Below are 11,610 nucleotides of genomic sequence, written 5' to 3'. Positions count from 1 at the left end.
ATAAATAAATATATCAAATCTAATTAAAAACATAAATAAGTGATCAGTTCTTTACTGTTATGATCTGTAAGATATATTTATTCTCAGTATTAGATATGGTCTCAACAAACCCATGGCACTTCAACAATATTATTTCACCTTTTATCTGGTAATAGTGTACGTTTATTCTTGCCATACAGTCTCTGTATTAATTATTGCTCTAAAGGTCTTGCCATACTAGTTTATTCCTCTGTATTTACTTTAGTTTCTTAGTTTATTCTTGCATTTTGTTTTTCATTCATTTCTATTTAGTTTTCTCTGATTAGTATTGTTCTCTTGGTTTATTGCTATGTCCACTTTAGTTTCTTTCCTGTTGCTAGATTTATTTTATCGTTTATTGACCATCATTAATCTTCACTCATCACCTGCTGCGCTGCCTAATCATCATGTTTCACATCATGTGTTGATTTTTTCACTGTCCAGCGTCGGATTCTCTGTTTTTATGCCATAATTCACATCTAGTTCGTCGCTCCGTTTTATGTCCCGCTTCTCCTGTTTCAGAGTTTTTTGTTTTTTTTACCCCCAAAGGTGCGCAGCGGTCGGGAAACGTATCGATGGGGAAAAGGCAGACTGACATAAACGCAACGCAATTTCTGTATTCTGATTATTGAAATTTAAAAGTGCTGTGGTACCGTTGTTCTAACACACCCGTTTCATACCGGACCACTTACAGCACCGGTGTTAACGCTATAAAATGAACGCTCTCTATCGTGGTTTCACCCATGGAGAGATTTTTTTATTTAAATGGGTTCATTTCTCAGAGGGACACACAGTGAGGTGATTTTAGCTACCAGTAGCAGGAGAACAGAGCTGCGCCAAGAAGCTAACAAACACTGAATAGAAGGAAAGCTGCCATCGATACAGTTGCAGCCAAGCATGGTTTAATGTTACACAATACAGTTTTACCAAGTTGCTCAAAGTCTAAACTGGCATTGTTGTGCATTTAAGGTGTAAAGTTTACCTTCGACCAAACTCCCCCCAAAAGCATCCCAGCGACCTCCTTTTGTAAAAATGTCCGCCAGCGCCCCCTGGCGTCCTCTGAACGCCCCCTGAGGGGCGGTACCGCCCATGTTGAGAACCGCTATTCTAACACAAACCTACGTAGCTCCGCACAGCAGCAGCAGGTCTCCTTCACAGGTGTAAACCCAGCGCGAGCGTCGTAGCGCTCATGTTGCGTTTATAGGCGGCTCGGAAAAACAGGTTACAACATGTTAACAACGGATTAAACAGTTTTAACTGATAAAAGTGACAGAGGACACAAATATGGGAAGTGTGGAAGCCTCTACTGTATCAAATTGACATAGGAATAACAGAGAGTTGGCCATTCTGAGGTAAAAACCCAGCGTTCATGTTTTTTGTTTTTTTTTCATCCAGACGTCTTCCCGCGCCCCCCCTGCAATGACACGGCGCCCCTCCTAGGGGGCGCGCCCCACAGTTTGGGAACCTCTGAACTAAACAGTTACTTCTTTCTATCACTTCCTACCACATGTGTACATGGGATTTTTGTATTTATGTATATTGATGGGTGTGTGTATGTAGAAGGGTATGCATGTATGGATAGATGTGTTCACATTGGGTATGTACAAACTTTAGAAATTCATTTGGGTCTGCATTCTGTTAAAGTGGATGTATTGATTGATATAAATTTACTTACAATGGTTTATTTTTTCTTTTTCTTGTATATATGTTCAACTGTGTGTGTGTGTGTGTGTGTGTGTGTGTGTGTGTGTGTGTGTGTGCATAAATATACAGATGCATAGATTCATATCAGTATCAATGTGGATATGGTGAAGGCAATGGTTATGACATGTCTGTAATGAATCAATAAAATAAAATAAAAATCAATCAAATAATTGCAAAAGGCGGATCAACAGAGTATTGACTAATAGAGGAGCTGTAGAGAAATCCTAACTCTACTCTGTATTTTCTATAAAACAGGTCCATAAAACAAGCATCATTCTCCTTCCACCTCAAAAGCAAAGCTTTTTGTTGGTCTATCTCATAAGTTTGCATTAAAAAATAACTTCATTTAAAATCTGTGGCTGTAGTGTGACAAAGTGTGGAGAAATTAAAAATAATTGTCCACATATTTGTGGACAATTTCCAGATTTGCTTTTGCAAAACAATTAAAGCTGTTAGAAACCTAAATGAATAAGATGAGAAATAAAATCTATAGCGATTACTTTCAAGTCTCGGTGCATTATTCCTCTGGAGTGAATGTATTCGACCCCGTGAAGAATGTTCCTCAGCAGGTTCAGTGTGAGTTCAGCATCAACACAGTCATAAGGAGCTGCAGACACAAGCAGAAGACGGATATTTAGACCATTTTTATACCAGAGTGCAACTGAATTTAAGCAAAAATATTTTATTTCCCAAATGGCAATCTGGAAATTGAAATGAGTTCTCTACTTTGAACAAGTTGTATCAATATGAGGAAACTGCGTTTTTCGTGGACTGCAGAGAATGTAAAAATATTTACATGTTGGGATGTGTTCCTCTAGTGGCCTGGAGTTCCTTTCAGAGATCCAGTCCTTTAGTGAGCGCTCACACAGCTGCATCTGGATGTACAGCATCAGGTGGAACTGAACCTGCACATAGACAAAAAAACTAATATTAAATGATACTTAGGGATATATTGATCCACTTTTTTCATTTTCAAAATCTGAGCTTTAGTGTCGACCGATACCGATCTGACACAGAAAAACAGCTGAATTAATTCAAAACGTTTCTTTTTTTTTAAACAGACATAAATGTACTTAATTACTAGTTCATTTACTAACTCTGCACCAGTACAGCACACTGAAATACACCAACAGCTCCACTAGTTTGGCCAAACATGTAAAAACAACTTTAATATATTCAGTCAGTGCAAATAGGAGCAGAACAACCAATGTAAAATAAATAACAAAGAAATAAAGTAATAAAATCAATAGGTTGGGTACCTTGGTCAAACATTCAAAAAATAAACTAACAAACCTTTCTAATGGTTCAGAAAGTGCAATTAGGAATTCTAAATATAAAGTAAAATAAATAATACAGCATGACGCTGCTCAGAGCACAAAGCATAGAATTAGACTGAATAGATCTGCCCATCTGATCGTACACACTCCTACCAACACCCAATCTGGAATTGTTTTCAAAATATGGGGACCGATACAGATATTAATATCGGATCAGTGCATCTCTATTGTTCATGTTGTTTTCTCTACAGAAAAATTGGGGAGAAAAAAAAAAAGACAAAGTAGTGGTTATGAGCCTTTAAAACACCCACATCTTTAGAGGATGTTCTGGTGTGGATTTCAGCCCACTGCTGATGGTCCTTGTCAACGTAGGAGTTGTTGTTCAGCTCAATGCTGCTCCTGCTAGAGTCCTCGTCCAACATGGCCGACCGATCCCAGCCCATGGCAGGACACTTGGAGCCGTTCCTGGGCTCCCCCTGTCCCAGGAACACACAGGGGACGTAGTTCTCCGGGAGGCGGCGCACCGTCTTGGGACACGCCACCTGGCGGTCCTGAGCTGAGACTAACGTTCTGATTGGCTGGCTCTCTGTTGGCGGTCCTTTAGCACTGGAAGCAGCACCAGTCTCTCCTTGACTGTGGCTTTGGAAAACTATAGAAGAGCTGCTGCTGCTACTGTTGTCAAGGCTGTCATCGAAACTGTGAATGAAATAAAGAAGATACAAAGCACAGGAGGTGTACTGTCAGTTAGGGACAACTGCAGGCTAATGTAACTAAAGGATATTGAGAGAACATAATGACTAATCATACCCATCTTTTTGTCCAGGGGACTCCAGAGCAGGAAGGTGGGACTCAAGATCTACAATAAAGGAGGTTATCAAAGCCAGAGTTAGGACAGATCAGTCTAAATCTTCTCTCGTTAATGTTGGGTCAACTTGTTCATGATAAAGACTCACGGACGGCTGGCTGAACATGTTCCATCCATGCAGTGTGATAGCCCACGATGTTTACATGCTGCAAGCTGGATAACACTTTAACTTCTCTAAGGACCTAGAACACACAGGGGCCCGGTTAGATTAAGGCCCCACATAGATCTGGAAGAAATGTTAAACTCAAACATTTCTTTTGAAACAATTCAAAAATAAAACCCCCATCTAAATTTGTAGCTGTGTGCCTGGTTCACATGGGAACATTTCAAATTTGCTGATTGATTTTCAAAGCTTATACATGATGACAATAAATCACAGATATAACTGGTTTGGTTCTACAGTGTGTGGTGTTCAGCCACACGGGTAAGACAACACACCACACACAGGTTTCACTCACCAACATTCAGATGACAGTCAGGAAATCTCACACAAAGTCTCAAAATCAAATGTGAGTTCAGGGGAAATAAACATGGCCGACTGAGAATAAACAACGATGATAGTTTGTGGACTATTTGTAAGAGAAAAAAACGCTACAAAAAAGGTGCTGGTTAAAGGAGTGGTGCTCTAAAGATTATCTTTATAGTATCACAGTAATCGGAGCATCCTTGAGATTGTCAGAAGAGGAAAATTGGGTCAAATGCTAAAAATCTGCATGAAAATCTGTGAACCAGGCATTAGAAATACGACACCTTCCAAAAAGATTCACACCCATTGAGGTTTTTTTTTTACATATTTTGTGAAAGACCCACACACAATTATTTTACTATTGTTCAATATTGTTTAAGACTTTTACAAACAAAACTGAAAAGTGTGCTGCTCTAATCCTCTGGGTAAAGTTTTGTTGGACCACTGTTTGGGACATGCCTCTACCAGCCTTATCCATCTAGTAACATTTAAACATTTCTACCAACTGTTCTTTCCAAAAAAACAAAAAAAAAATGTTTTGTGAAACATTTTTAAAGTCAAATCGACATGACAATTCTGAACTACTTTGTTTGGTCTATTAAATAAAGCCCCAATACAATATACTAAAGTTTGTCATTTCTGAGTAAAACTATAAATAAACAATGCACTGTGAGGTAGTAATTGATAAAATTCACAATTGCATTCAATAAACTTCAAATAATTCTCGCAGCTGGAACAAAAACACTGTTGATCCCATCCAAAAGGGAAGCAGACAACCAAACACATGGATGATTTCAATCCATGTGTAAAGATGAAAGAAAAAAAAACACTTTCTGTTGAGTAAAGTGAGGTATATTACATTATAAGTGATATAATGCAGTTTAAATCTTTAGTTTTACAGAAGACGGGGAAGCCAACCTTCATGCAATCCTCCTTGGAGACTCTTTTGATGAGAATTTTCTTCACAGCATAACTCTGACCATCTAGTTTGTTCACAACCTACAAAATGATGATCAAGAAATCACAGTGACTATTACATTAAAATAAATTAAATCTGAACATGAAAAAAGTTTTAAAAGAATTTAAAAGAAATGATCAGCGTAATACCTTAAAAACATTTCCGTATGATCCTTTTCCAAGACGACATATTTCTTCAAACTCACTAAGATAGCGTGAAGTCTGGGCTTGAAACAGCCCCTCCTTTGGCCTGTGGTCAGATCAGGCTATTAGAGCGCACAAAAAACAGCTTCAAAGAAAAACACAAATAACTCTAGACACTTTACCTTACAGTTGGGTTATGTGGATTTGTGCCAAGACATTGTTGGCCCTGTGAATAAAACAAAAGTAACAATAAGTTCACCAATTTGTGAAAACAAAACTTCTTTTCTTTACCCCAAAGTGTCAAACACCATATCCACAACTTAATTAAACATCTAAGAGTCCATAACACCTTCATCTTCCTGATATTTTGTCACAAACTTCAATGCATTTTATGAAGTGGCAGAGCAACACAAAGCAACACAAAGCAACACAAAGCAACACAAAGCAGCATTTACATTCCCCACAAGATTTACAGCAAACTGTGAAACTACAAATAAATAACTCAGATGTGCTGAACAAAAGTGAACTCCAAATAGTGTTTACATTCTTATTTGTGAACAATTCCTGCAATGCTTTGTGTTGATCACATCGATTTCCAGTAAAGTACATTAAACTCTGCTGTTGTGATGAGACATAATGTGTTTGTTACAGAACTGCTGAACAGTACCTGTGGACAGAGCGAGGAGCTGGCGGCATTAAGTAGCTCAGTGAACGCTCGGTTGTGCTGGAGTCTAATGGTGCTGAATTCATCACTGATGGCCAAAGGTGACAGAAGGTTTAAGGCTGCCAAACGCTGGCCAATCACTGTCAGAGGAGAACAATTCAACTGGAATAGCTACTTTATGTGACGGTGTATGAAACATGAAGCCTGTTGAGCGGCTACCTTTGAACAGCATCCGTGAGCGCGCCGGATTGCTCTCGTAGACACAGCACAAGTGTTCCAGCAGCGAGCCGAGGAGAAGGTGGTTGGGGATCGCAGAGGCAAACTCTTGGATGGATGGGTAATGTCTGCCGGCCATCAGGAGCTCACAGTTACCCTCCGAATCTGAAGCTGAGCATAGACACAACACACACACACAATGAATATTCGTTAAAAAAAAAAAAAAAAAAAAAGCAAACTGTTCCTTGGGTAATATTTGGAACGCAGTATACTTTTAGTTTAGCCACATACCTTCTTCAATTGCTTTTGCTATCATTTCAACAATGTTTCTGTCTCCTAGGTCCATGTTTGACAATTAAAGCTTTAATGATTCTTCCCTCTGACTGCAGCACATGAAGTGAACTCATCTTGTTTTTACATAAGGGAGCGCCCAGCATTCAGGCTTATCTGCTATGTCCAGTGGAGACCAGCCCACCCTCTCTTCAACACACATGCACGCACACACGTACACACGCTCACACGTACACACGTACACACACATTCTGCATCATGAGGAGAGAGCGAGTGCCTTATTAGCCCCCTTAACCTCCTACCCTATTTCCCTTTTTGGCACATCTCAGCTTACTCGTGTGTGTATGTGCGTTTGTTTGTAATACCTTGTGGGGACGATTTTCCTGACATATACTACGTTGTGGGGACCAATTGCTCCTTGTGGGGACCGGAGCCTGGTCCCCACAAGGGGAAACCCTGTTTTTGGGTCAGGGGTCAGATTTAGGGCTAACCCTAACCAAAATTGAGTTTTGGTTAGGGTTAGGTATGTGATGGATAGGGTTAGGAAAAGGGTAAAGGTAAGGTTTAGGTTGTAGTGTTAGGGTTAGGGTAGGGTTACATGTGTGTGTGTGTGTGCGTGTGTGTGTATGTGTGTACCAATTGAGTGTGTCTGTCTTGAAAGTTTTCAAAATACTACAAAAAGAAAATCCAGTGGAGCAAATAAATAAATATTCTTTAGAAATGGGAGTTTACCAACAAAAACACAAGCAGCTTACTGGTATCAAAGCACACAAAGCTTTTCCTTTTTTTTTTCATAACATTTTAAAATCCACTGATAGAGATCCTACAGTTTCAGGCTCTGTTAAAGAAACGTCAGAGGAAGTGCCAGATTGACCGAGAACTTTCCCCGGCTTCACAGAGAACTGAGATACAGAGCGATGCTCTGCAGATATCAGAATAAACAAACTGTTTACATTCAGCTGAGTTTATCTGAGTTTTACTTCAATAGGGCTGTATAATTTAGGATTTAAATTGTCTATTTATGTAGTACTGTACAGCTTTTGTATGACTGTTTACTGTACTTTATACTATTTTTTTTATTATTTTAAAGTGTGCACATGTGTGCTTCTATTTACCTGTTCCAAATCTCTGAACTGAGGAACAAATTAAAACAATATTCTATTCTATGAGACTATATTTTAGTCCATATTTAATTTTGAATCTTAAGCTTGGCATTTGTGCAATGAAACAAAAATAAATAAATGTTGATAGAATAGAATAATCCTCCATTTGACCCTGACTGGGGACATTTAAGTGTTTCAGAAGCAAAGTAATAAGTAAACAGAGGTACACAGGTAGCAAAATAAATAAATAAATAAATAAATAATTTAAATAAAAAAAATAGAGGCTGCTCAGTAATGTCAAAATGTATGTAAACATGATAATTATGATGGCAGACATATCTTGTAAGAACAAACATTAAGATAAAAAAAAAATTAAGACGTTTGATTCAATTCCAAGATACTTATCTAAACCAAAGAGAAATTAAATGTCGTCATCACTCATATCGTCCAAGTCTCTTCTAAGAGGCTTTGTGGATTGAATGCTGTGGGCAGGAAGGATCTCTGGTAGCAGTCAGTCTCACAACAAATATGAAGAAGCCTCTGACTGAAGACAGTTGGTGTATGACAGCCAACTATCATGATATCCTAACAACTCCATCTGCATGCAGCAGAGACAAGATTCCACAGTAGCATCTAGGATGACATCATCAGTTCATGGAAAGCTCTGCTAATCCTCCTCATTTGCTTTTGCCACTCTTCTTTAAATCTGTGCCTGGTCTTACGGTTAGAAACCCGGGCAGATAAACATTGGAGTCGGGATATGACGGCTTGATCTTCCTCCTTCTCGTTCTGCTCTGAATCCTCAAAGTCTCTTTCTGAATTCCTCTGGGAACTGAGCTTTTTCAGGTGCTTATCAGAATTGTAAAAACTATACCTTGTTGCCATGGTTAGACATAATTGTCCAAAAGTTTAAAAAAAATGAAATGAAAAAGACTAAAATTCCTCAAGAGTTTTATTGCATCAAAAAAAAAAGTAACAAAAAAAGATCACTGAAGGAGGTTCTCATACAAAGAACAAGTCAGAGCTGTTCCAACATGCTGACACAATGAATGGTGAACACTTGAATATTAAAACTCTTCAAATTGTGCTTTTAATATTTGTTTCAAAAATACTATTAACTAGTATGGAAACCAGTACAAAGAATAGGAATGTAGAAAGTGTTTTAGGTCAGTTTATGGGAGTGATGGCTACACAGTGTAACACCTGCTGAGAGGAGTATCACCTGGGAACGCTCCTTTGTCCATCTGGATTTCTGGAGGATCCATCTGGATTTCTGAAGGATCCTTCTGGATCACTGAAGGAGGTTCTCATAATGGTACTTCAGCCACAACTGAACAACAGCTGTTTGGCTTTAAATTAAATTAAACAGTAGCTATAACTGTACATTTACTTGTTTTGAACTTTATAAATGCCAAGATACAGTGGTACTGTTGCCATCACCATGGAAATCTCATTACATAGTAGATATTACACCCAACTGCAGACTGTTGGTTTGGAATAATAATCTCTAATCCTTTACCTAACCCTGTACTGAATAACAAAAAGCCCAAAGTGCGTCATGAAATGAGACAAAAAAAATCATACGGATAACTAAGCTTAATAATACTGGGGAGAAAGAGGACAAACAGGATAATGTTCTTCATGAGCTTCAACTACAGGCAGTCTATTCACACATAAAATTATGCACAACTTTGACAATTTTAATCAAGAAAAGTTATTAGTCAATATGGCCTATAAAATTCCTAATATAGATAGCTAATTAACCATAATGAATAACATTTATGCTGTAAAGTTGTTTTTGTGGATGCCATTTATGAGCAATATATATCTATGTTAATTTTTTTATCACCTCTGAAATAGTAAGTTAATTTAAAAATATACAGAAAACAGTTCATCATTTCCCTAACAGTTGAAGATTTTTAGAGCTTGCACCTTAAAAAAGGTAATAGCTGAATATTAAAGTTGTGATTATTTACTCCACAAAAAATATGAATTAATTAAGATAATGCATTAAGAAAACTGCACAACATGCATTAAGAAAACTGCACAACACATTTGTTATATCAACATTAACTATTATATTTTAAATGTAACATATCTTCAATTAATTCATATAATCAAATAAGGCCATAGTGATGTCTCATGTGTGGCAGCTAGCCTCGCGAGATCTGGAAAAGCTGCATCAATGAAAATTTTTATTTTTATTTTGATTGTACCAGTAGATCTAAAAATGCGATGTAAACGAATTATTCGACAAAAATGAAACTCTTGTAAAAGAAGCAAAGATCCTTACTGTCAAACTGGACGTCTTCGTCCTCTTCGCTCGCCAAACTTAACAAGCTAATGCTGCTCTCAACCTGCTGTCTCCGGACAGATCTGAGGTTCCGGTGGACCAACAGGTTGCTAGCGCTGCCAGAACATTCCTCAGAGCGCATCAGACCGTTGTCCGGCGTCGAACTGTACATTTTAAACGTGAATAACAAAAAAAATAAAACTAAACCATTTTTCTACAGTGTTACCAAATTCTCAACGGCTAACCTCATGTTAGTCGCTAACTACGGATAGAGAGTCGCTTATAAAACTTTTACAGAACTTGTCAGAAATGAACGCTGTGGGAAAAGTCCCTTACGTCCCCTGTCAACTGTCGGCCATGTTTGAGGAGCAGCCGGCTTAAAGGGACCGTCATAAAATGCGTGCACTATAATAAGCAAACAGCCTGTTCCTTAATAATCGTTCTCCAAAACAAGAAACACGTCCAACATTCAAGTAACTATCTAATCATAAAAGCAAATATTTTAAAATAATTTGCATATTTGGTAAAATTATTTACTAAACATAATAGTATTCGTTTTTTAGGATGTACGACAATTATCCATGAGCCCTAACATCCGATGATGAAATTCAACAGAGGTTTGGGAAATAGTTTTAATAAAAGTACCACAAGGTGCATTCTTTGTTTTATATTTGGGCTCTAATTACACTTTTTATGTATTCTTTATAGAGCTTAACCTTTACATGCTTTTTCTTCTTGTACTAGTAAGCTGCGCAGTGTTGCGCGGTAGTAATACTCACGAACATTGTGCGTAAACGGCGCGGGAGAGCTTCATTTTTGTGTTTCTCACGCAGGGAAGCCAGAGTAAGTAAATACAAACTACATGGTACATAACCAGCTGATGCAGCGGTCCGTTTGAGTTCAGGCTGTAGGGACAGGAGGGATCCAGTGGAAATTCTGGGAAAGATGACCGATGTTTGGTAAGTTAGCCGTCTCATTTTAGTTTTCCCCCTTCAGAATTATTAGTCTTTTATGTCTTGAAGCTGTAGTCACTCTGTGCTTCAAGTCAAAATGTGCTCTAAAGTCCAGGGGACTTAACTCTGTGAAACTGCCTTTGCTATCTAAATCTTGCACTGCCTTCTAAAGGTATACACTCTCTCATATTTGACCTCTTTCATATTTGGTGGTTGGCAACTGAAAAGTAGCAGGAAAATAATGAGTTGTTTTAATTTTATTTGTCTTGTTGTGAAACACCTGAAAAATGTGAAATTGTATTCATTCTCCAAATCACAAACTAGAACCTGTTTTCATTGTAATTAGGACTGCAGATGTTTTTAATTATTTCTCTACTTGCTGTAAATGTGGACTGAAATTTCTGCCCTCTCTTCAAGCCCAGTTTGCATCTGCACCAACTTGTCATCAGATGCTTCCAATTGGATTTAGGTTTTGACTGGGCCATTCTTATATACGTTTATGCTTTGAACACCTTTCCATAACAGTGGGTGTTACTTAGGCTCTTTGTCTTGTTAGGTGAATATTCTCCCTGCTCTCCAGGCTCTTGAAGCGTCTAACAGGTTTCCTTTCATCAGTGCTCTGTATCTAGCTCCATTCTTCATTTCATCAACTTCACACT

At 38.1% G+C, this 11,610-nt stretch overlaps 2 protein-coding genes across 6 annotated transcripts in view; one reads left to right on the top strand and one right to left on the bottom strand.

Annotated features, from left to right (window-relative positions):
- The window catches only part of eif2ak1 (eukaryotic translation initiation factor 2-alpha kinase 1), an 18,700-nt gene extending 8,320 nt beyond the window's left edge, over positions 1-10,380 (bottom strand). For 2 of the 5 annotated variants that reach the window (XM_016674874.1, XM_007558928.2), the window contains exons 1-11: positions 9,999-10,380; positions 6,315-6,482; positions 6,099-6,235; positions 5,614-5,657; positions 5,438-5,537; positions 5,249-5,329; positions 3,953-4,046; positions 3,807-3,855; positions 3,311-3,695; positions 2,519-2,627; positions 2,223-2,329 (exon numbers count right to left, since the gene is read on the bottom strand). In XM_016674874.1, the coding sequence (XP_016530360.1) occupies positions 2,223-2,329; positions 2,519-2,627; positions 3,311-3,695; positions 3,807-3,855; positions 3,953-4,046; positions 5,249-5,329; positions 5,438-5,537; positions 5,614-5,657; positions 6,099-6,235; positions 6,315-6,482; positions 9,999-10,170 (1,446 nt within the window). In that variant the 5' untranslated portion in view covers positions 10,171-10,380. Of the gene's footprint in view, positions 1-2,222; positions 2,330-2,518; positions 2,628-3,310; positions 3,696-3,806; positions 3,856-3,952; positions 4,047-5,248; positions 5,330-5,437; positions 5,538-5,613; positions 5,658-6,098; positions 6,236-6,314; positions 6,483-6,602; positions 6,692-9,998 lie in introns of those variants that run through there. The other 3 variants (XM_016674880.1, XM_016674885.1, XM_016674886.1) reach the window with 3 other exon arrangements.
- A 408-nt stretch (positions 10,381-10,788) lies between these two features.
- Positions 10,789-11,610, top strand: part of pms2 (PMS1 homolog 2, mismatch repair system component) — a 14,808-nt gene continuing 13,986 nt past the window's right edge. Inside the window, exon 1 of the mRNA XM_016674830.1 lies at positions 10,789-10,957. Coding sequence (XP_016530316.1) covers positions 10,944-10,957 — 14 coding nt within the window. The 5' untranslated portion in view covers positions 10,789-10,943. The remainder of the gene's footprint in view (positions 10,958-11,610) is intronic.

The sequence above is a fragment of the Poecilia formosa genome, unplaced genomic scaffold (assembly GCF_000485575.1).
Source record: "Poecilia formosa unplaced genomic scaffold, Poecilia_formosa-5.1.2 Scaffold4, whole genome shotgun sequence".
Lineage (NCBI taxonomy): Eukaryota > Metazoa > Chordata > Actinopteri > Cyprinodontiformes > Poeciliidae > Poecilia > Poecilia formosa.
This window is presented reverse-complemented; position numbering and strand designations above follow the sequence as displayed.